The 23,395-nt window shown below is 49.8% G+C and overlaps 1 protein-coding gene across 1 annotated transcript in view; it reads right to left on the bottom strand.

Moving 5' to 3' along the window:
* Window positions 1-13,431, bottom strand: part of ADAMTS17 (ADAM metallopeptidase with thrombospondin type 1 motif 17) — a 155,998-nt gene extending 142,567 nt beyond the window's left edge. The window contains exons 1-3 of the mRNA XM_071441238.1: window positions 13,321-13,431; window positions 12,382-12,716; window positions 4,128-4,293 (exon numbers count right to left, since the gene is read on the bottom strand). Of these exons, the coding sequence (XP_071297339.1) occupies window positions 4,128-4,293; window positions 12,382-12,716; window positions 13,321-13,390 (571 nt within the window). The 5' untranslated portion in view covers window positions 13,391-13,431. The remainder of the gene's footprint in view (window positions 1-4,127; window positions 4,294-12,381; window positions 12,717-13,320) is intronic.
* Between the last annotated feature and the right edge of the window lie 9,964 nt (window positions 13,432-23,395).

The raw sequence follows: 23,395 nt of genomic DNA, 5'->3' as shown, positions 1-23,395 counted from the left end.
GAACATTGATACTTTCTCAAAAACAAGAAAAAAACTGATTTTTTTCCCTATTTACAGACTCTGGTGGCAAAGAAAACATGCAAAATATGTGTCCAAATCTCAGTCAATAGTTAAACTACTGTTGTTCCATGATAGTTCAGAATAATAATCTGCAGCTGAGGCTGTGGTGGACATTGTCACATGGAAACAGCTTTACTGTATGTCACAAGCTCACAGAGAGAGGGCAATGAAAGAAGCTCTATCTCGGGGCTTGGGCACTGTAAAAATCATGTATGATGCCTTAAATGAAATCTTTCTCTCCTGCCTGGCTCTTCTGCAGGGAAACTCTTACTTGTATCTATTAAAACCTGCAAACAAAACTCCCTTTGACTCCACTCTCTCCATAGCAAAAACACTTCTCCAGGACCTTTGACAAGAAAGTTGTCAGAGCTGGTCTTTAAAGTGAGAGAGGGTGTGACAGGAGCTTTGTGCAGATGCTGCCCAGTGTCCAGAGATGAGAGGTGTTTCACATCACTGGTGTGAAGCTATTTCCCCTGTTCCTCACCACTCCCTGCTCAGAGCAAGTGAAACCCAACCTTCCCTTCCTTCCCCCTCACTGCATGTGCACCTGGAAACCTTTTAATAGGTTTTCTGTTTGCCTCACAGGGGCTCATGTTCATGCCTGAGCAGAAATGTGCATTGTGACTTGAACTCTCTCTCTCTTGCAGGATGACAGGTGATAAAAATAAAACATATTCACATATCATATGACCAACAATAGCACCTGGCCCATGGTGATGGGATCCTTCCTTTGCTGCTGGAGCACTTTGGAATTCAAACAAAGGAATTAAAACATCAGCCTTGGGATTTTTTTTTAACCCATTAGTAGACACTTTCAGGTTCAAATCTCAAGGATCCAGTCATGCAAAACCTTAAGTACTTTCCCATTCTTGACTACAGCCAGATTAATCCTCTTATACAGATTATTCCAGGAGAAATTTGGCTCTCACAAAGTTCTCCTGCAGACCTAAAAATAATTCTGAGTGCTGCAGGACGTGTAACACCACTCAGACTAAAGGAGTTGTTTTAGAGATTTTAACCACCCCTTATCAATCCAGCCTGATGGCATTACCTGGCCCCAAGCCACTTTCCCCCTCCCAGTGCTGGGGTCTGCAGGGAGGGCACCACATCTCTGGGTGGAACACAGGGGCACTGCCCTTGCAAAGCTGTGCTCTCTGTCCCCCCAGCAGCACTTCCTAATTAAGTTCATTTTGCCTTCCTAAAGTGCTTTCCTGCTCCTCCTCCAAATGCTCACACATTACATCACCAAGCACCTTTGTTTTAAAAGTTATTAAGTTCATATATCACAGGAAATTTGCCATTGAGCAATTTAGCCCTGTTTAAATTTTTATGACATGATCAATAGTTAGCATTAAAAATTCAGCCTATTTTTTCTGCTTTGATTCCCAAATAACCCCAGATTATGCCAGCTACCTCTGAATTACAGAATTTTAAGAAGAAAATACATACAGAGGTGATTCTTGTGTATTTAGAAAATACAAGAACAGCAGTAAAGGACTGAAAAATGCCCAAGCATGGCAGTTCTGTGCCCTTGAAAAATACTAATTTTATACTGTATTTACACAGACCTGTCTTTTTCTGTCTATGTCATTCTACAATACAGGGTTTGTACCTAACTGTCTGCCATAGAAATATCCCCATGCATTTACAACCTCCAACCTTTCCTGCCAAGTTTTAACCTGGGTGAGCCAAATTTTAAGCCACTGCAAAACAACCTCTAGTACAAATCTGACCAGTCCATGTTGGTGAGTTTCACTGCAAAAAGACCTTTTCTCAGGAGAAACTCTGGAAGCACACCCCGAGATGGTCACTTCCACACTGTTTTATTAGAAATGGACCTTTTGTGTGTCAGACAGGATTAATTTTTTAATTTCTAAACTCCTTGTGCACAAAAGTTAATCCAAAGCAGACAGCAGGCAATTAGGTCATTAATGTGCTAAGCCTATTAACAGCCATGAGTTACATTTCTGTCCCTCAACAATGACAAAGATCCAGGGGTCTGCCTTTGAGTGGGAAAGCCCATGAGCAATTGCATTATTTTAGGACAGGGCTACTGCCAAGCAAGGCTTGGCTCCCTTCTTAGCACAGCAAGAGTCAGCACCCAAGGGATGGGAATTCTGTTCCCAGTGCAGCAGTGGCTCCCCAGAGGCCCTCAGGAAGCAGGAGGTGCCACTGGAAATACTCTTTCACCAGTGTCTTCTTCATGCTCACTCAGCTCCTCTTTCCCTTTGTAACCCCATGTGATTATTACCCAGTGTCTCCCCAGCTTCCTTCCTTTAGTTCCTCTTCTCTCAGGGAGGGAATTCCAGTTCTGCCAAGGACAGGGAGCATCCTGCCCCTAGAAAACAGGTCAAAAGGTTCAGTGGCCAAAGGGTGAGGCTCATTTCCTGAACTGATTCTGGTTCAATTCAGATTTTAACTAATGGCTGTCTCATTTTACACTGTAAGAATTCTGAAATGCATTTTCTGTGACCACAGGGCTGCAGCACCTACAGAACTTGGCTGGGAAATCAGAGCGGTGCTGAATTCTGATGTTTCCTCTGAAAAGAGACATAAGGGATCTGTAACTGTAACCAGATCCAAGATTTCATTCTCAGAGAATCAGAGAGAAGATTGGCTTAGTCTGAACCCCTGAGAACAATAAACCTGCTGAACTATTAAGAGCTCAGCTCCTCACAGGGGAAAATAAAGGTCCTGGCTGCAGGATTTACCAGCACCCAGTGCAGAAGCAGGCACAGGTTGTTTTGCTGGTGCACAGGTCCTGGTTAAACACAAAAGCTGGGATACAAAGCCTTACAGGCAAACTTCAGGTTCCTGCCTGTTCCAGTGAGCTCCTTCAGGCCTCTTCCACTGCTGTTCCCACAAGGAAGCTTTTTGTGCCTCCTGTTGCTGCCACATCCTTCCACATCCAGCAGCAGCCCTTGTCCCTGAGCACTCAGCTCTTCCCACACCAGAGATTCTCACTCCTGTGCCCAGAAAATCCCCCCAGCCCTACTCCCCACTTTGCCCCTTTGGCAGCCCAGCAGCAGAACCCACTTCTCCATTTATGCAATCCATCCAGGAGAAGGCAGGAGAGGAATGAAAGGAGCAGAAAACACAGGGACACTGCAACCTAATGAAGAGATTTCACAATGTTCATAATAAATACCCCCTCTGCAACACACCCAGAGAGAATGCCAGAAATGATAAAATTGAATTGCTCTAAAGAGGCAAAAAAATAGTTTATATCAGCTGGCAAGTTGACTGTGTGGCTTTGAAAGTGGGACAAGACAGGATATGATCAATGAACAGAGTTGGCCATTTTCTCCTGAAAAATGATAGCACATTATAATATATGATATAACATCTGTTTTATCAGATAGAGCTTAAGTTTGATGAGTCAAACACCAGACAGAAAAAGCAAAATCAAGCTCCTAGTTTTAAAAAATCACCTTGCTGAACTACATCTGGTAGTTCCAAATGCACAGAAGCCCTTACAAAAGCAATTTAAAGCCATAAAATAATACAAAGTCTGCTCAGTTGACCCTGATATGGATTGTGTGCTCTGCTACACAGAAGTAAGAATGATGGCATGAGAAGCTGAAAAAGAAAGCAGATTACTCTTAAAGACAAACAAAATATCTCCAGATATCCCTTTATCCTATCATGAGCTGGATCCCTGGAGTTGGACTCCCCAGATGATACTTGTGATTAAATTATATCAAAGCAGGTGAAATGATGTTTTCCACACTCTGAAATGTGAGGATCACCATTCTATCCCTGCCTGCTCAGCACAACTCCAGTGGAAAGGCAAAATGGAAGAGTCTCCATTAACACTGACTTCAGTTAAAAATCCTGAACCTTTGCTAAAAACCCAGTGAATCCCTCCCTGGTCACACTGCAAGATTAGAGCAGAATTTATCATCTCACAAGTCCAGTGTTACAGCACTGACAACCTCACGGCTGTGATGTGACTCCTCCCTAAGTCACACTTGCCATCCTTCCCCAGCCCCAGCTGCCCAACCAGCAGAATCACAAAATCCAAGCAGAATTCCCATGGCTGCTCTCTGGAACCACTCCAAGCTCACCTGCCACAACCTTGCAGTGCTCCTCAGGGCCCTGGGGCCTGGCGGGGTGGCCGGGCTCGGTGGATCGTGTCCGCCTGATGAGATGTTCCTTCCCACTGAAGGAGCTCTCAGATGCGTTCACAGGTTGGATCAGCAGCTGCTCTGATCCAAGCTGGATGTAGCCAACCTGTGCACAAAACAGAACAAAAAAACCCCATCAGTTTGGTGCCCAAGCCTTGTCTATCCAGCCCGGTCTGAAACCCAGGTCATTCACTGCAATGGTTTGTGAGGAAATGATGGGATTATGGTTGTGTCCAGCCTGTGTAATACAGAATAAAGAACTTCATCTGCTTCTCTTGGTTATTTTTTATATCACTGAGCACTATTTAGAAACAATGCATTGTACAAAGGAAAGGTGGGGATTCCTGTCAACACTTTTGCTTTCCCTTCCTCCCCCCCCTCCAGACACAGCCCCACAAATGTGTGTGTTTTACAAGATGCTCAGCTCACATGAAAAAATAAACCCTGTTAACAGAAATCCCTTCAAAATCACCTCTCCAGCTGCCAGGACTGCCCTGCTATTGAATGGCATTTACTGTCTCAGGGCACAGAGGTGACACTGCCTGCACACAGGAGGCCCCTGTGGGTACCACTCTTACAAGGAACACTGAGTGAACTGATGCAAGTGTGATTTGCAGAGCCACACTGCATTTTTTGGGACCAAATACCTCTTCCTTACTACAACAAAGGCCACACAGTCAGCTCTGCTCTCCCTGCAGGCCACGGGTTGGGTTTCAGAGGGGAAGTCAGGAATGGACTGTTGTACTGCCCCAGTTTCAGGACTTTCCACCATTCCTGGAATAAGTGACACTAGGAAGGCAAAGACGCTGCCTAAACAACTCCATAGGGTCCAGGTCAGAGCAGTAAATCCCTGCCTTCCTTGCACCAAGTCCAGACCTTACAGCAGGGCTGGCAAGAACACTTTTGGAAGCCAGCTTCTGCCCCAGGAGAGCCCTCCTCTGCTCACAACCCAGAGCTTTTAAGGTTCTTTTATGCTTTTTCCACTCCTTTTCTGGCATGAAAAGAAGAGAGTGAAAGCTAAGTTATCACCTTAAAACTTAACAAAGCCTCCAGGTTTAGTAATCAACACCGAGGCTGTAACATGTTGCACAAAGTGGGTATTTACAATGAGGAGTTCTTACTTTTCATTGCACTAATCCAGTGATTATTTATATTGCAATTAAAAGGCTCAAAACACAGCTCTGCCCTGTACCTCCCCCTTGAGAGAAGTCTTGAGGTCTGATTTAACTTCTGTTAACACCAGAAGGGCTCATCTGGTCTGCCAGGACTGTGCACCTGAGAGGTGAAGGTGCTTCCAGAGAGCTCCAACACCCATCCTGTACATAAAAAGAGAGGCCAGACTTTTCTGGTCCCCCCTCCCCACGCTCTGTGCCAGCCAGGCAACTCTCCAAAGAAATGCTCTGCACGTACTTCCAAATGCTGTATGTTCAACAGCTGACTGTACTAATATGATTTATAATATACATTACACACATACTGTATATTGCACATTTCCACACCTCCCTGCCAAATCCGGTCCTCACGTACACCCAGGAAATCCCCTTGGCCCAGTATTTCCAGCAAGAGGAATTTCTGTAGCAGAAATGAGAGCTCTCCTCCTCTGAGGAGGAGAATGAACTGAACAGCATTCAGGGTGTCTCAGGAGGGGTCACTGACTTCCAAAGAGAGCTTGGACAAAAAGAAAACTGTAAAAGTTGGTGTCTCCACTGGGCATGGCTGCAAAGCACAGCAGAGACAATCAGTGCCCTGTCTCTGAGGAGACAAGAGACACCTCTTTGGGGGCCTTCCAAAAGAGACCTTGCTCTCTGGGGAGGGGAACTGCTCAAGGATAAAATGCCTTGGCACTTCCTACATACAGAGAAAACCCAACATTGTTCCTAGGCCCTACAGAATGCTCACCAGTTTACAAGACCCCCTCTGCCCTGGAGTGTCCAAAGGGCTGCCTTTTCACTTAAACCACAAGTTGGGCTTTGTCAGAGTTGCTCCAGAGACAGCAAAAGCCCTGGTGACTTGTTCTTCCAGCCTCCTTTACGATGTTCTCCACTACTTCCCCTTCTTGTTCCAATCTTCCAGCTGGGAGGTAGCCCCAGCCCCCTTTTTTAATATAGGTTTTAATTATTTAGAAGAAGGGTTGTAAATCTGGTGCCATGGTACTAAAAGCCACACCAGAACTCCTGACAGACTGCCAACCATTTCAGCTGGTGCCAAAAGTATGTAAGAAGAAGTCAGTTTCATCACCACCCGACATTATCCCAATTTTTTGGCATCAAGAGTGAAAATAATTTAAACCATTGGAAAAGACTTATGTTTCACATTTGCTGTGGAATTGTGAAACCTATGGAAAGAAAGAGCCATGAGTCTTCACCCTGGAATACATTGGGAAGCATCTCAAGCTCAATCTGAAAAGACAAACAGAGTTTCAAGCAGGAAGAGTTTGCAGGATCAGGCCTGTAAAGCATCCCTAGGGAGTTAAAAATGTTTAAAATTTCCCCAGATTTGCCAGTTGGACTCTGAAGAGTCCCCAGACCTGCTGGCCCAGAGGAGATCTTTTGGACCCTGTAACTTGAATAGTCAGGTCATCATTTTACTTTTTCCATAAGAAATGCATTCCTCATTTGCATCCCTCAAATCCTGAAGGTCCTGCCCTGTGCTAATCCCAGCATGAGAGATCAGACATCAGCCCTGGACAAAGGCTCTGGGCTTTTCTTCTCTTGTCTGAGTTGAGGGACTGCAGAAGGCTTTAGATCCTGAAGATAAGGAAGTGAAAGAGAAGACCATGTAACCCTCAGAGCTACTTTTCCCACATCTCAGGGAAAAATGTGAAATGCTTTGGATCTGCCAGTTCCCATTTGCCTGGGGAAATGCATATCAAAAGTTGGGATACTCCCTCCCATCCTTCTCTCCCTGTGGGAGTCCAGGACCTGCTGCTGTGCCAGATCCTGGGACAGATGAATTTTGGGAAAAGCAGCTGCTGCCCAACCCCACTGAGACACAGGAACCCAAAAATTCAGAGGAGTGCAGGAGTTCACCACCATCTGCATTAATTTTACACTTGGTATGGCCAGACCATGCAGCTGACAGAGCCCTGCAGCTCTGCTAACAGGAAAGGCTGAATGATTTCAGCCCCCAAAGGCAGGCAAACTGACAAGCTGATTAAAACAAACAGTAATCCACACTTGCCACTACAGCCCCACTCACCACCGTGCCTAACAGTGGCAAGATCTTTCACATTGAGGATATTTCACATCCTTATTTTAGGAGTCAGCTCAACATTGCTCACCACCAGAACATTCACATGTGCTCTTATCCAGGGTTTCACACACACAGGGGTCACTCAAGCAACCTGCTCACTCTGCCATCTACTCTTGTACTACTCCTCTGCTACAAATCACCTTCCAGTGGAGCTTTTCTTGGGCTAAATGACAGCAGGGAAAGGAGGAAGGTTCTCACACTGGAATGACAGTGTCAGCACAGCCTTCGTGTGACCCCATCCTGCCTCCCTGGCTCTGTCCCTGTGCCCTGGTAGTGCTGCTGGAGCTACTGCAGCTCCAGGGCCTGCTCAGAACAGGGATCCAAATTCTCAGTGCTCTCTGCACATGGTTCTCGACCTTCCCACATGTTAATACTCTCCAACAGTTACACTGTTTTTCCAGCCCTTTTTATTTTCACAACATCTTTGAAGGAGATCTGTGAAATGCTGAATCTTTAACAGATTTTTTCTCTTGCTCCTAAGTGTTCATTAGTTACATACATAGAACATGCTGAAAAGAGAACAGATTTAAACATCTGACAAATTCCATCCCCTTCTCAATTTCTCAACTGTTACGCTGTAAATCGTTGTTTAACCATTTCCTCAAAGTTAAAAGGAAGTTAATGTTTAAAGTGAAGAACAAAACAACCCACAAATACAGTTTAATAAACTTCATGTGGGTTTTAGTCCCACCCTTATTAACCATGTTTCAGCTTTGCTTGGTTATTATTTAAAAGTGCAATTCAAGCAAATTGAAAAGAAGAGCTTTAAATTAAGTCTTGTTCCAGAGTCATTTCAGGTTTACACTCAGTTCTCAGAGCAGAACATACCCAGGAATATCTGCCCTGGCCTCCAACTCTGCTAGACAAGGAAACCCCAACATCTTCTCCCTCTTGTCCACTGTGGAAGAGGAAATAAAATCCCAGCACAAGGAAACCCAGCACAGTAATTTTAAGAGGTTTAACTTTTCAGCTCGTGGCCCAGCTATGGATGAATACCAGACAGCTCCTCTCCCAGACAAGAGAGTTCAGTGGAGCTGAAGGTTTCCTCAGGGGAAATTGTATCATCTTTAATCCCCACACGCCTGCTCTGCCCTGCTTCCCACAGCAGCAGAGGCTCCTGAGTCACCTGAAGGGCAGCACCGCCCTGCTGCACGCAGAAAACACCTCCCTGGCCAGGGATGGAGCTCCCTGAGCTGCAGCACCTGCTCTGAACCAGGCACCAGCTCCCTCTGCAGTGAAACTGGCAATTCACCAGCCTAAGGCACCTGTGGCACAGGATGAGCCACCAGGGAAGTGCTCATCTTCATCACTCACTCTCCCCTAACACCCAGACTGCCCAACCCTGACAGACTGCGGCCTCTTCTGCATCCTTGTTCCTCTCCTCCAGAAGAACTCCATGAACCAACCTGAACAGGAGGGAGGCACAAACTCTGCTCTTAATTCAACTGAGAAGAACATGCCACCTTATATAGAGACAGGACAAAGAGCAATCCTGAACCCCAGATCAAAGACTCTGGATTTTAAAATGGAAGAGAAGTTATTTAGAATCAGACCTCTGCCTCTAAATGCATCCCAGTGATTGTCACCTTCTGGTTGCTGAACAGTTCTCAAGAGTTTCGTTTCATTTCTAATTATAATGCTTATTTTGACATGGACTCACAACCCTCTTAAAACTGTAACTGTTTCCAAAATGCAGGTACAAGTATGAAAAGCCTACACCTGCTCTAAGGAGCTGATGCTGCAGTCCAGCACTTCAGCACATGACAGTGACTCAACTGTGGCCTTACAAAGCTGGAACTTTCCAAAAAACCAAGTTCCTGTACTGGCTGCTGTCTTCTAGTGCTGGTCCCAGAGCTGCAGAGCTGCCTGTGAGTGCCCAGCAGCAGGGAAGGGCAGGGCAGCCCTGAGCTGTGGCCAGAATCCAAGTGCTGGCACAGCTGCACTCCCCAGAGGCCGGTGCTGCCAAGGGGAAGGCAGCAGCGCTTTCCAGGAACGCTGTGCCTCTGCTAGGCTGAATTCCCAGCTTGTCACGAGGAGCAGGAGGGCTGGAGCATCCTCACACCAGGCACTTTAGCTGTAGCTCAATGGTGAGACCTTGGGCAGAGCAGTTTTTGCCTCACTCTGAGCTCACAGAGCTCCGAGAGCACGGCCACCCTTGCCAAAGCAGGAGCTGCAGCAGCCACACACAGGTTAACAGCAGCATCTGCCAGCAGAGCTTGAAAACCAGACCCCAACCTTCAGATGCCACACTGGGAATCTGAGACCATCACCAGGAAGCAATTGCTCAGCCTGGCTGCAGCTCAGCTTTCGTGCCACTGCGTCAGGGATTTTGTTTTTACTACAACTCCACTTGCCCTGATCATTTTATATCGCTTTTGGTATGATTTATGGCATGGCTGAGAATATGATTGCAGCAAGGCCTGAGCCAGCTGGAGATCAGGACACAGCATTACTGCCCACTCTACCTCTTGGCAAGCAGCTTTCCTGAAGGAGATGTCCTGATCACCCAGTTAGGGTCCAATGAGCATTCCCCTGCTGGAATTTTCAGGAAACCCCCCACTGCAGCACTAGAACTGCTCACAAGACAAATGCCAGGACAAACAGGCTGCAAGGTTTCCACTACCCAGGTCTTTCCTCTAGCCCAGCAGGTCTGGCCCACGTCCCACCTGTGAAGCTGCTGCTCAGGGCAAAGCCTTATTCTTCCTGCAGCAAACAGGGCTCAAGGAAGCAATGGGAAAATAATTTTTTTTTTTTTAAGTGATGGTCTTAGTATTTTAAAATTGCCAGATTAGAAGGCAAAAAATTTTAGGCTCTAGAGTCACCTGCTCTCAGGTCTACTCATAGCACATTAAAGACTTCCTAGACAATTTGGGGCAAGCTTTTGATCCCAGAAAAAATCTTACCACTACATTAGACAGCTTTCACTACAGGTATGCTGGTTTAGTGTGGCCACTGCAAAAGGACGTGTAAACACTGAAAACAGCCTAAAATGTGAGATGTTTCATGTTTAAAGACAGACTTAAGAAACCAAAATGGTCCACTCAGCTAAAATAAGAAGGTTCATCTACATGGTGGTATGGATTATTTCAATGAAACCATTTCAATAATTAATGAGGTTCATCTTAAGTTTAGTTTCATCCATCTTAAGTTCAGGCTAATCCTCAAGACACTGAAGTTTTCTGTTCTCCAGTTTTGAGCTTACAAGAGTGTTTTAACTTTAACTCACTCAAATGTACCATGCACCTGCTTTTAGCCCTTTCCCATTCCTGGTGATTATCTGAATGAAGAGGATGAATGGATTCCTCTAACAGGAAAGGAATATCCCAACATGCAGAAACTTCTCTCTCTCAACACATCTGCCCACAGCACTCTCAGCACTGCCAGGACCAGGTGCACAGGCAAAGGCAAGCAGAGCTTTACCAGCACTGTCACTAACACAAGGGGCTTTGGCACAAACCAGCAGCTTTCACACTGATCCCACGTTGATCCAGCCCAGTTATGTCAATTTAGCCACTGCTTAGAATTGCCATGATCCAAACAGGTACTGCAATATTGCTGTTCACTTTTGCTGACTAGTGAGCTAAGACTAACTAGTCTTGTCTCTTTTTCAGCTTTTCTACTGGGAATTTTGCCAAGCTTTATCACCACCTCCTCCATTCCCTGATCTCAGGCAGTTAATACTGTGCCTACAACTACATTCCTCTTTTTTTAAAGGTTTCTCCTCTGTTTGTTTGTGCTTTCCAGCTTTGGAAGCCCAGCAAGATTTACAAAACACGCCTGGTGGCAAGAGCGTAGAGCTGTTAGTGATTTAAGGCTTGAACTAGAGATATTAGTTTTAAGCTGCCCTCGGTGGAACTCAGCTCAACTTCCAGTGCCACTCAGACCTCAGCATCTCTGCTGGGGTTTTTTAATCCTGAGGCACAGCGCCCTCAAATGGCTCCGGAACGAAGGCTGGAGCCCCGAGGGCAGAGCATGAACTGCTCCTCACTACGGTTTAAGGATAAATCTCCACCATCAGGTCTGTTCTGACAGGCACACCTCCCAGGACCATCTGCTGGGAATCACTGCCTAATGCCCCGCTGACTTCCTGAAGTACTTTAAAAGTTATCAACAATAATTGCAAACTACTCAACCTCTTAAGCATCTCAGTCTCCAACACAGAGAAACTTTCTGTCCCACACAAGATCACCTGCTCCTACTGGGATGCTCAGAGGAGAGCCAGGCCCTGCAGACACCTGACACACTACAGCTTCGGGCAGAGAAATCCTGAAACTTGGGTGGGGAAAGCCCCCCTGAGTGGGATGTTCCTGTGACCATGCTGGGGCACTGGCTGCTCCCTGACCACAGCTCCCAGTGAACACCCCAACACCACCAGCAGGAGCCTGGGAAGAGTCAGCTGCACAGCTGCCACAGCATCAAGCCAGGATGGCACCAAATCACCCCAGTGGGACACAGCCACCTGCCCCATGGCTGGGGACAATGACACAAGATGTTCCCTCCATCACGATGCTCCTCTATAGCACCCTTAGGTTCTGCCACCCACCCACGATGGAACTGAGGGCCTGAGCCCCTCAGGGATGGCTGAGGCAGCTCCACAGGGAGAGCCAGGGTGGGCAGAACACCCACCATGGGACAGCGGCAGTGGTCGGCAGGGCCCGGGAGCTGAGGGGACAGTGAGGCAAGGGGACAGGAGAGTCACCTCCCTGAGGGCAGGTGAAGCACCAGCATCCTGCCTCATGAGGCTGGCAGTACCCGGCCTGAGGGGGAGACCGGGCCGGGATGGCAGCACCGGCCCTGAGGGGGAGACCGGGCCGGGATGGCAGCACCGGCCCTGAGGGGAGGAGCGGGCCGGGATGGCAGCACCGGCCCTGAGGGGAGGGGAGGAGAGGGGTGGGATGGCAGCACCGGCCCTGAGGGGAGGGGAGAGGTGGGATGGCAGTACCAGCCCGGCGCAGGTGCTGAGGGAGGCGAAGGAGTCGCTGCGGTTCAGCGCGTGTCCCGAGTAGAAGCAGAGCCGCTCCCGCGGGGGCCGCCGCGCCTCCCCGCGCTGCCGCTCCACCGCGAAGCCCCGGGCCAGGAAGCGCAGGTCGCGGCGGAGGTGCAGGTAGAGCTCGGCGCCGGCGGCGGGCAGGCGGAGCAGCACAGCCTCCTCCTCCTGCTGCTCCGCCGCTGCCCGCCGGCGCCGGGGGCCGCCGCGATCCCCTCCGGGCGGCAGCAGGTGGATCTTCTCCAGCGGCACTCGCTCCGGGATCACCACTTCCAGCTCCGCTCCGCCAGCTGCAGGCGAGAAGGAGAGAGGCTCAGGCGCTCGCACCCCGGAGCCGCGGCCCGACGGGGCGGCCGGGGGCTGCGGCACCCCCCGCTCCCCGGGACAGCCCCGCGCTCGGGTTTCAGCGCAGACAGCCCCGCGCTGGAAACCGTGAACGGGCTGCGCAGACAATGGAGCCAGCGGAGCATGGCGATTTATTTCTCTCTATATACACATATATTAGAGACAGAAGCGTGCAGGGAAGAGAGGAATAGGGCAAACGCTAAAGCTACTTGTATCATTAAAAAAAAATAAAAAATATATATAGCTCAGACACAAGCATCGCATTTCACCAACCCCAATAAAAATCTGCAGGGAGAAGGGGAAAAGCAGAGCGAGCCGCAGCAGCAGCCAAGGACAGTCAGCAGCTTTCCACATGGAACGCTACAGCAGCAGCGGGAGGACAGGAAAAGAAAATACAAAAGCCTGGAGCAATTCATCCCGCGGGCTGGGACCGTGGCCACGCAGGGGATGCGGTGCGTGCCCTGCGCTCCGCGCCCGCACGCTGCCGCCCGGGACCGGACCCTGTCAGCGCCGCCGGGGAAGGGGAGCCGGGGCGGCAGGGAGCGCTACCTGTGCCGGCGTCCAGTCCGCAGAGCAGCAGGCAGGGCACGACGAGGGGCAGGAGGCAGCCGTCAAACATGGTAGTGCGGCGGCGGGGCCGAGCGCGCAGCGCAGCGACGGGAGCGGGGCCCGAGTGCGCCCTGCCCGCCCTCGGCACCGGGGATCGCCGCGGAGCGCGCCCGACCACGCCCCCTGCCGCGGCTCTGCGCGCCCATTGGCGGCGGCGGCCACCGGGACACGCCCCCCGCTCCCCCATTGGCTGCGCGCCGCGAGGGGGGAACGCACGTGGGAGCGGGCGGCCGGTGGGGGGCGCCCTCTCCTGCCCCGGGCCGGGCCCTGAGGGAGCCGCCGGGGACATCCCGGCCGGGTCAGGGCGTCTGACGGGCGGCATCCCGCCGCTGGGCAGCCCCGTCGTGTTTCCTTCCTCTCCCCTTCCTCAGCATTTATTGAATTTAGACACGATTGCGGCAGCTCGCTTGAGAGTCACCCATTCCTTTCCCAGCGCCAACCACAGGACCGGTACCAGGGCTTGGAAGACCAGGAAAAAATTAGGTTGGCGATATCATAGAATGGGTGAGGTTGGAAGGCACCACAGAGGGACATCTGGTCAAAGCTCCCTGCTCAAACAGGGTCATCCCAGACCACAGTGTATGGACACACAGAGATTTTGGGCAATGATCCCACATACTCCTGAAGCACTCATTGCATGGATGAAAATAAGAAACAAGTGCATAAAGAGATATAAAAATTGATTTTTGCTATCAATTCCCATTTTCACTGAGGTCCTGCAGCCACTAGAGTTCCTTCCCACCTGGCTGGGCCATATCCTGTGTGTCCTCAGCTGTGCAGGGATCAGGAAAATTCAGTTTGGACAGGGGCTGTTGGAAGCAGTAGGGTGATTTCCAAGAGCAGAAAGGTTCTGCTGTGTTTGGTGGGCTTTGGATGGGATCCTGTGCTCCTGGCATGGTTGAGTTATGGAAAGCAGTCAAGACCCAACCTGTTAGCAGCTTTAAATTGTGGTGGCCCAGCAGAGCAGTGTCCTAGAGTTTAAACTTCTGCAAAAATCTGCAACTTTGTTGCTGAAATTGTAGAAGAATTCAAAGGAAGACCCATAAAAGAGTGTGAATGACTCTGGCAGATCTCCCTGCAGCACTTCCACAAGAATTGTCCGGAGGAGCGGCACTGACAGCAGGAATGGCTCTGAGTCACAAACAAGTGGAATTAGGTTTGGATGCTCATCCCGGGGAGGGCAGGCACTGGGGGAGTGCTGAGAAAAAAGTGTTTGGAGCTGGGAAAAGGACTGGTGAGAGACATGAGCACGTTAACACCATTCTCTTTCTTCCAGGCATTGAACAGGCAGCAAAAGCCACATTTTCTTGGTGAGCTGCTCCTGTACAAGGAGAGAGGCTGTTTGAGAGTCAGAACCTTAGAGCTGCTGCCAGCTCTTCACCCTGCTGGCTGTGCTTTTCCCAGGCACCAAGGGACAGCCCATGGCTCACTGTGGGCTGGTGTAGCACCTCAGAAAGCCCTGCCCTGCACAGGGCCTCTGCAGCACCTCATGGACACAAGAGCATGTCCCACCTCCTGCTGTGGCCTCGGGAATGCCCCTCATCCCTCCAGTGGGGTGGCACCTGCAGGATGTTTCCTGTGGTCAGCAGCAAGAGCCAAACTGGGGACCTGAAAGCAGCTCCCAGCAGGCAAAATCAGAGTAAGCCAAGACCCGTGGTTCAAACTCTTTATTAACATGAGATCAGATGAGTTTTAATAGCTCTGTGTTTCCCACTCTCTCTTTCAGGGCTCTCTCTGCTCCTAATAAGAATTTACCAAAGTAAAGGGACTGGCCCAGACCCATTCAAGTGAGACAAAATCTCAGTTTGGGGCTGCCTTGCTCTGTGTCAATAGTGTAACATAACACAGAAAACAAAACCTCAGAGCCTGAGTTTCCCTCCTGACCTGCTGTGAACCAACGATTCCAGTGCCTCCCTCCATTGCCAGGCCCTGGCTGGCACAGAGTGGGGCAGAGCTCCCCCACAGCTCCTCACCCATGGCAATCCTCTGCTCCCGAGAGCCACGAGGCAATTTGATTTGTGAGCTGCCAAACCTGGCCTGAGCCCTCAACAGCCACGTTTAAACCCAGACCACCAGCTGACTTCATTTGCTAAGGGACTGGAGCTGCTGCCTCGAAAGGGTTTGACGAGGGGGCTTAGATCTGTTTAACTTTTTAGTAGATCCTTTCTCCCACCTCCCAAAGTCCTCTGCCAGAAAAATAATAACAATACAGAGAAAGAATAAATTTAATAGTGTGGGGGAAGAGAGGCACCAATAAAGAGAAGTCTGTAACTTACTGCATGGAAGGACTTGCTCAGTGGCTGGGCTGGCTGGCACAGACTACACTGGAGTAGGGATAATCCCAATGGAGCATCCCAGACTTCCAGAGCATTTGGACAGGAGCCCAAGAGGCTGCAAACCCCAGGACAGGGGCAATATCCCAGGCAGGCTCAGTGTTGCCAAGGGCTGCAGCCAGGAGTAAGGGACAAGCCCCACAGCAGTACCCACACAACAAAAGAGAAATCTGTCTTAGGAGCAGCACTGGTGGTTCTCTTGAATCCAAATCCCAAAGTTCCAGTGAGATGCATTAATTGAACACCACGGACTTTTCAGAAATGCCTTGAAGTTCTTTCTGATAAGGATAAGGTGTGTGTGTGGCAGGAGGGGGCTGTGGTGCTGTTGTGGTGGTTGCATTGCTCCCCTGCTCCCAGCCCGTGGGGAAGGGGGAGTTTCTCTTCTCCCCATCACAGAGGTGGATTTGGCCCTGCAGTTCCTAGGAAACAAGCCCTCTCCCCCTCTGAAACTGGTGTTGGGGTAGGTTTTTTTCCTTCAATTTTAAATGTACATCGAGGAAGCCAAGTTTCATGGCCATTATTGCAGAGTTAATAACCCTTTGGAGACTGCAGACATGTGTTATATCCATCTTCCCGAGCAGCCACTTGGCTCGCCGCCTGGAAAATGCCAGCATGGGAAGGGTTAACTTGGCCACTGCTCAGCCTTCTCCCTTCTCCAAACCCTTCCTGTCCTGGTCCTCTCCCCGACCTCACAGGTGCTGCTCTCCTGCCGGGACACTCCGATGCTTTTCCTGCTCTCCCCGCAGCTCCTCCCGTCTCTGCAGCCTTCGGGAATCGGGAATTTCCTCCCCTCCAGGGGCTGCAGAGCTTGGCCAGGCTGCTTGGGCACGGACCTGGCAGGTGCTGCTGTTACCTGTGCAAATGACCCCCCAAAGAGGCCAGAGACAGTTTAGTGACAAGTAGGGACCAACAAAAAAGCTCCTTTGTAACTTCAAATCATCAGCCAAATAAGCACAAGTAGTTCCAGAGGTGCCAACAGTGGTTTTCTTACAGACTGGCTTTACACACTGAGCCAGAGGTTCAATTAAAGCTCTTTGGTGGAGGCTGTTTCAGGCTGTGCTGCTTCACGTTGGACTCACTTCTTACAGGTGGTCTCAACCATCTTTAAAGTCTTTTTCAGCCTAAACGATTCTAAGTGGAGTCACCAGCATCCAGTACTGTTCATGCAGCCTCAGCAGAGGCACTTAGGAGGTTTCTCCTTACAGCAGCCTGAATTCTCCCAAGCCTGCAAGAGAAAATCTCCCTCTGGGACACCTCTCTCAAGTGTGGCTCGAAATGGACAGTCTGTTCATGAGCTCCTGGGAACAGCAGAGCAGAAAGAAAAGTGACAGTGACCCTGGAGGTGTCCAGGGACAGAGCTGAGCCACCAGCACCTGTGTCCTCAGGGGAGCACGCAGCCTGCTCCAATTCAGCTGGGACCATGGCAGGAGAGCTGTCCTTCTCCTGGCAGGGGACTTTATCCACAGGCTGACAGAGGGTCCCTTTTGTCACAGGGAGTTTGCTGTGGCTGAGCTGTGTCTGTCTCACAGTGAGTGCATCACATGGAGTTTTCCCTGAAGATCTTCCCTGCAAACACTTTCCCCCTGCCTGTCTCCAGGGGGCTCCCAGCTTCACCCAGCTGCAATGGGGAAAAACACCCTCTTCCATAGAATACTGAGAAATTAGAAGAAAAATATTCCTGTGGGATAGGGGCTGAGGAATGGACTCCTGAAATTCCAGGTTGCTTCACATCTGGCTCCATTCCCACCCTGGTGCTACGGCTGTCTGTGCAAAACCTTCCAGGGTAACTTTGGTGCAGATTTGCAGGGATCAGTTTGCAACAGTGTCAGGACCAGAAAATAACTGCACGCAGGCCACAGTGGGTGAGAAAAGCCAGGAATATACAAGAACATACTCCCAGTTGAGCGACACAACTGCAGGGTGCTGGGAGAATCCGCTCCCTCGGGGCAGGCAGCAAGCACTTTGTGTAGAGAAATCAGAAAGGAAAGTGCTCCACCACCTCCAGGCAGGCCACGCTGGGGTTTTCAGACAGACAGACAGACAGACAGACAGGAGTGGTGCAGGTCAGGCTGGGATGGGAGGCCATGCACAGATACCATCGCCGGGTCAGCCACGCGTCACTCCCCAGGCATGCGGGGACAAACGGACAAAGCAAAGAGCTGCCCTGTTTGACCCTAAAGTTCAGCCAGGCTTTTTATGGAGTCCAGTGTTGCCACCTCTGATGATGTTATCAGGAACCTGGGAATAGCTGGCATTTTCTTTTGTTATGATTTATGATTTGTTTGGGTTTTTCCTCTCTGGACCTTGGCTCCTGCAATCATGAGATTGATTTCTCATTTAACTCCATGTTTGACCTCCTGACAGGCTGGGAAAGTGAGCTAGGAGAAGCCTGGAGGGTTTTTACCCAGGAGCAAATTTAAAAAGTTCCTAACCATGGGATTGTTTAAGATAATCCTTTCTCAAAAATGATGCTATTGATTCTTCTTGTGTGTGTGTGTGTGTGGAGGCAGAAGCTCTGAATGCTTGGAGCTGACAATAGCAAAGCCCTTCATGCAAGTGCCACCTCCGTGGCACCAGCAATATCCCACATCTGGTGTTCCCCATCTCCTCTCAATCATCTCCCTTTGTGTCCAACACCTGCCTTGGATGAGGATTATTCCCCCAAACTGAATATTTCATATAAGGCTTCTCCTTCTCTGCCTGTTCCTTGCAGCAGGACACAAGGAGCCAGAGGGAGAGATTTGTAATCCAAGAAGGTGGTGCATGGCTTGGAAGAGGTGATGCCAAGGGGATGCACAGGGCACTTCATCCATCTGCATGGATGGCTGCTGGAGCCTGGACCGGGTGAAAGTTTGCATCTCCAGGCTGTGGAGCTCATTGAAAGCAGTGAAAGCATGTTTGTCCTCAGGGGATAAAGGAGCAGGGTGGGCAGGATGTGCTGTGACCATTGCAGGGCCACATCTGTAGCCCTGTGCACTTTGGCAGGTGCTGTTCCCCTCACACTCCTCTAAGGGATGGCAAGGGCTGTCTTTTCCTGCACAGCCAGAGAGGAAACCCCAGTGCCCACGTCAGCACAGTGCTCAGAGCCACTAACATGAGGGTCAGTGCGAGGTCTGGAGGGAGCAACACGCCTGGAGTCTGAAACACATCCTGCTCCTAATCAGCAACAGCCACCAATACCTCATCCCAGTCCATTTGGGGCCAATATTGTCATTTTTTTGCAAGGTCATACAGTGAACCAGGAACAGAGTTGAGATGTTCCTCTGCTGCTGGATCCCCTCTCCCAACAGAGCTGGCAATTGACTTTGGCTTGGCTGCAAGCGTTTGTTCACAACATCAAAACATCAGTGTCACTCTAGGACTGTTTGAACTGCTGGCTGTCAGGAATTCTGGGCTGGACACACACAGGAAAAGAGGGGAGGTGTGTGTCAGTGAACCTGCTGGCAGGGAGCACCCCCAGCCCCTTCTGTGGGCTGGGATGGAGGGAGCTGTGGGCACCAGCCCATGGAAACCCTGCATGGAGAGAGCCCTGCAGGCAACCCCAAAGCTCCAACCCTCAGGGACAGGCAAGTCAAACCCAGCTGTCTCCTGGCTCTGAGTGAATCCCAGGGAAGAGCTGGGCTCAGCTGGGAACCACGGAGGTTGTCACCCACAGCATCCAAACACCTCCTGTCCACCCACAGTTATTGAGAGAACTCATGGAAAGTTTTCATCCTGCTATCAAAGCAAACCAGGTCCCAGCTCTCAGAGCTGAGCACAGCCTGACCACGAGGGTTGTGCCAAATGGGATTAAAGCATCTTGTTTGGACCAACAGGTCCTTTTTTCCTGCTGACACCCGTGGGGAGTGTGAGAGTGTGCACATCATGCTTGTGCTGGAGAGCCTGTCTCCTGAGGTGGAATGGCACCCTCAGAATGGCATCATTAGAATAGCAGTGTAACCCCCATTATTCTGAGAGATTTATCCTCCATATTTGCATTACAGACATTAAGGATCTAGATGAGAACAGGACTTCACTTACCACCAGCCACAAACCCTGTGGCTTGAAAAATATGTAGGTTAAAGAGACAGTATGATAAATGACAGGCAGTAAAGCAGTGTCAGAGCAGATTTAACATCCTTTCTGCTCCAGCCCTACCCCAGATACACCAGGTACAGCTTTGGTACCAGGAGAGAAAGCAGGACACTGCTGCACCTACAGGGAAAGGGCCAACGGTGACAGCCAGGCAGATGCCAGCCCTTGGGACACCAGCACAGGGGGCCTCTGGACCGGCATCAAACACTCAACCTCAGTAAAATTTAGCGATTTTTTACCCGACACCTGTTTCACAGTCAGAGACCGACCAAGTGCAAATACCAGCTGCATGAAGTTTGCATGTTCAACGCGATCTGTTTTCAGGGGCAAAAAGACGGAGAGCAGCGCTCCACGGAGCCGTGTCCCGACGGGAGCCGTGTCCTGCTATTGCCACCTCGTGGGGCCTCGCAGCAATGACCAGGTCACCGGCAGGGCTGGCACGGGAGGGGCCGCGGCGTTCTCACCGCAGCAGGTCCAGCAGCGCTGGGCTCTCCAAAGGCAGCTGCAGCCAGAACCAGAGGGAAGCAGCTCTCCAGTTCACTGAATGCTGTGCGTGCCCTGCAGAATAGTCAGGGTTACAGAACAGTCCTACCCTTAGGCCAAATGGGACATTGCTACCAAGTCCTGTTCTCTTCTCATCCCTGCAGGACCCAAAGGGATAAAAAAAGCTGCAAACACACAATCACTACCTGACCTCGCTGCCCTTGCAATGGGGAAATGTATGAGACATTCTTTGGTTGCTGAATAATTCCTCCTTTAAGTCAGCAAAGGAACTAGGTAGGATTTGCACGGCCTGATAATATTTAGTACAACCTGATAAGATTTAGCTCCTGCTTCCCACAGATTCTTATGAAATCCTAGGATTTCTCCTGTTCTGTCTACAGCCCATAACAACCAAGACACTTACCCAGAGATGCAGTAGGAAGGCCTTTGGGAGCTGTCTCCTGCTCTTTGTTGTAGAAAGCAAACACACACATCTTCCAGAAGCTCTTCTAGGACTCCTGGGATTTCCAGCCAGCCAGGAAAAGCACAAAACCAGCTCTGAGGTCCAAGGGGGAGTCAGCTCGCCCAGCATCTGGAGGTGAAGGTGGAGTGGTTGCCAGAGCTGCAGGTCTGCTGGGCTCTACCCGTGGCTGCCCTGGCCCAGCCCCAGCCCAGTCCCCTCACTCTCATACTGGGAACTTTGTGAAGGAGCTTTTCCCAGATCCTCCTGCTTCTCTCCTGCCCTGGGAACTCTGGCTGGGCTCAGCACGAAGCCACCAGTGCTCGGGGAGAAGGAGTTGTCCTGGCTGCAGAGTTCATCTCTGAGTCCAGGCAATGCTGGCTGCTGCTGCTCAGAATGCTGATCCCCAGGATACAGAACTGCTGTCTTTTTCCTCCTCCTTCTCTTGGGACTTGTTCCTCCTAAGATTGTCCCTGCTCTGCTTTGTGATTCTTGGTGATGTCAGTTCTGTGTTTAAGCCGTTGCTGTGTTGTCCCAGCCATTTCTGCTCCCTTCTCTCTCCAGCTGGACCCACATGCTGAGGCACTTGTGACAACCACAGCTCCTATTTCACCTCTCCCTGGTAAACTTGGCATTGAATTGTGGGCAGGGGAGCCCAGGCATTGCTCAGATCCTGAGCAGGCAGGGGACAGGATGCAGAGTGCTCGCTGAAGTGAGGATTCTGCCTTGAAAAGGGGAGGACTGCTTTGCCAGAAATGCCTTTGAAAGGATACATGCCCAGCTTGGGAAGAGGCAGAGCTGTGCTCAGGTGTGTCCTGCAAACTGAAATACTAATTTTCCAGGGAGGATTTTGCCCTGGGTATAGGAAGAGGAAACCCTGGGGCTGCCTGATGGTTTGAGACTGCAGTGCCACACTGTCCTTGTTGTAACTGGTCACAAGAGATCTGAGTCTAATTCTCACCAGTATCATGGGAAAAACTCCTGTGAATTTCAGTGGAAATTTAATCACTTAACTTCCCTGCTCAACTTAATTTCTTTTAGACCAGCTTATTTTGTGGTAGGAAAAATATGGACTTTTCACCACCTGAAACAACGGCCTGGGACCTGTTTCTTCTCACCCAGCTCAAAACAGAGCTCCATGGCTACAAGGCCATGCTTCTTGCACTTCAAAGTCAATGTGGAGAGGGTTTATACTTGTTATTCCACTTAATGTTTCTGACTTTGAAATGATTATGGGGTCTCCTCTGAATGCTTTATGGGGTAACAAAACTCAGAAGAATAGGGCTCACTCCAGCTGAGTAAATAGAAGCTATTTTCATAAATCTTGAGACTATTGGAACATCAACAACATTATCCTGTGTGGGTTGTTATGACTTTGTGTTTGCAGATTCGTGTGTTAAAGGTCGGGCCTGTGCTTTCAGCCTTGTCTTCTATTACAGCAGAAACTTCAGGTAGCCCCAGAGAGGGTTCTCCAGTCCAACAACTTCTCAGAGCCCCTCTTGAAGCTTTCTGTAGCCAGCCTGGGTAGAGATCACACTGCTTTGATCACCTCCTTTTCCTTGGAGGGAGCCCATCAAACTGCCAGGGAACCAGGATTAATCATTTCCAGTGATTTGGGGTGAAATCAGCTCCCAGGTACATTCATGGCTCATGTATGGATCCATACCAGAGGTTCCCAGCTCTGGGGCAGCCCTGGACCTGCTCTGGAGCTCTCACACCTGGGCTGCATCCGTGGGCTCAGCATGGACTGTCATTCCTGGTGATTGCTGCTCTTCAAACCCACAGCTGGGGGAAGTGCCTGTGGAGATGGTGTTTTTCTTCCAAATTCAGCAACTTTTTTTTTTATTCTTCACAGTTTGCAAGTTGTTTGTAGCCAAAACTCACACAGCCCTGCTTGGTTTGTTTTCCATCTACTTTATTCTTACTCATAAGCTTAAAAAAAAACAGCTAATAAAACCAAAGTGTTCTGCTAGAGTTCATTATTTGGGCTGAAACACCTTCCCTTCTGTTTAATTGCCCATGGGAGGAGATGATAAGTCAGAACCTCTGCAATCTTCCCAACCAGGGAGGCAGAAATGGAAAGGAGAAATATGGAGCAGTTTTTCAGTTGATACAAATGAGCACAACTCCCTTGTTTTCTGTGGAGTTTCCTGCTTTTTCCAGCTGAAGATCCATGGCTGAGCTGTCTCACAGGTGCTGGTGATGAACCACTGATAATGCCACAACAACCTGCTGGGCAGTAGCATCTCAGTCCTAACACACAGAACTTCCTAGGCAACCCTACTGTGCACCTCAAAACCCAGCTGGGTGGAAAAACAAGCAGGTGTAACATTCCTGGTGTGCTCAGAAGCACTCACAAGCACTTTAATCAAAGCATAGACCTTGGATAATACAAAGGATGGGTGATGCCCCCATTAATTTTGCTTCCTCTCCACTTGTTAATTGTTCAGAAAATCACAAGTTCATTTACAGACATTGCTGTTAGGTTTTGTGAAGATTGTGGGTCATCCAGCTCTTTCCAGGCAACAGAAAACCTTGGAAGAGTAAGGAATTATTTCCTGAACTAACGATGCTCCCATTGAAAAGCTTGGAGGGAATGGAAAGAAGAGAGGAGGACACTGCAAGGCAGTAAAAACAAGGAAATCCTTACCTAGACACCTCTTTT

Source organism: Agelaius tricolor, unplaced genomic scaffold, assembly GCF_023055355.1.
Source record: "Agelaius tricolor isolate 1412-34295 unplaced genomic scaffold, bAgeTri1.0.p SCAF_16, whole genome shotgun sequence".
Lineage (NCBI taxonomy): Eukaryota > Metazoa > Chordata > Aves > Passeriformes > Icteridae > Agelaius > Agelaius tricolor.
This window is presented reverse-complemented; position numbering and strand designations above follow the sequence as displayed.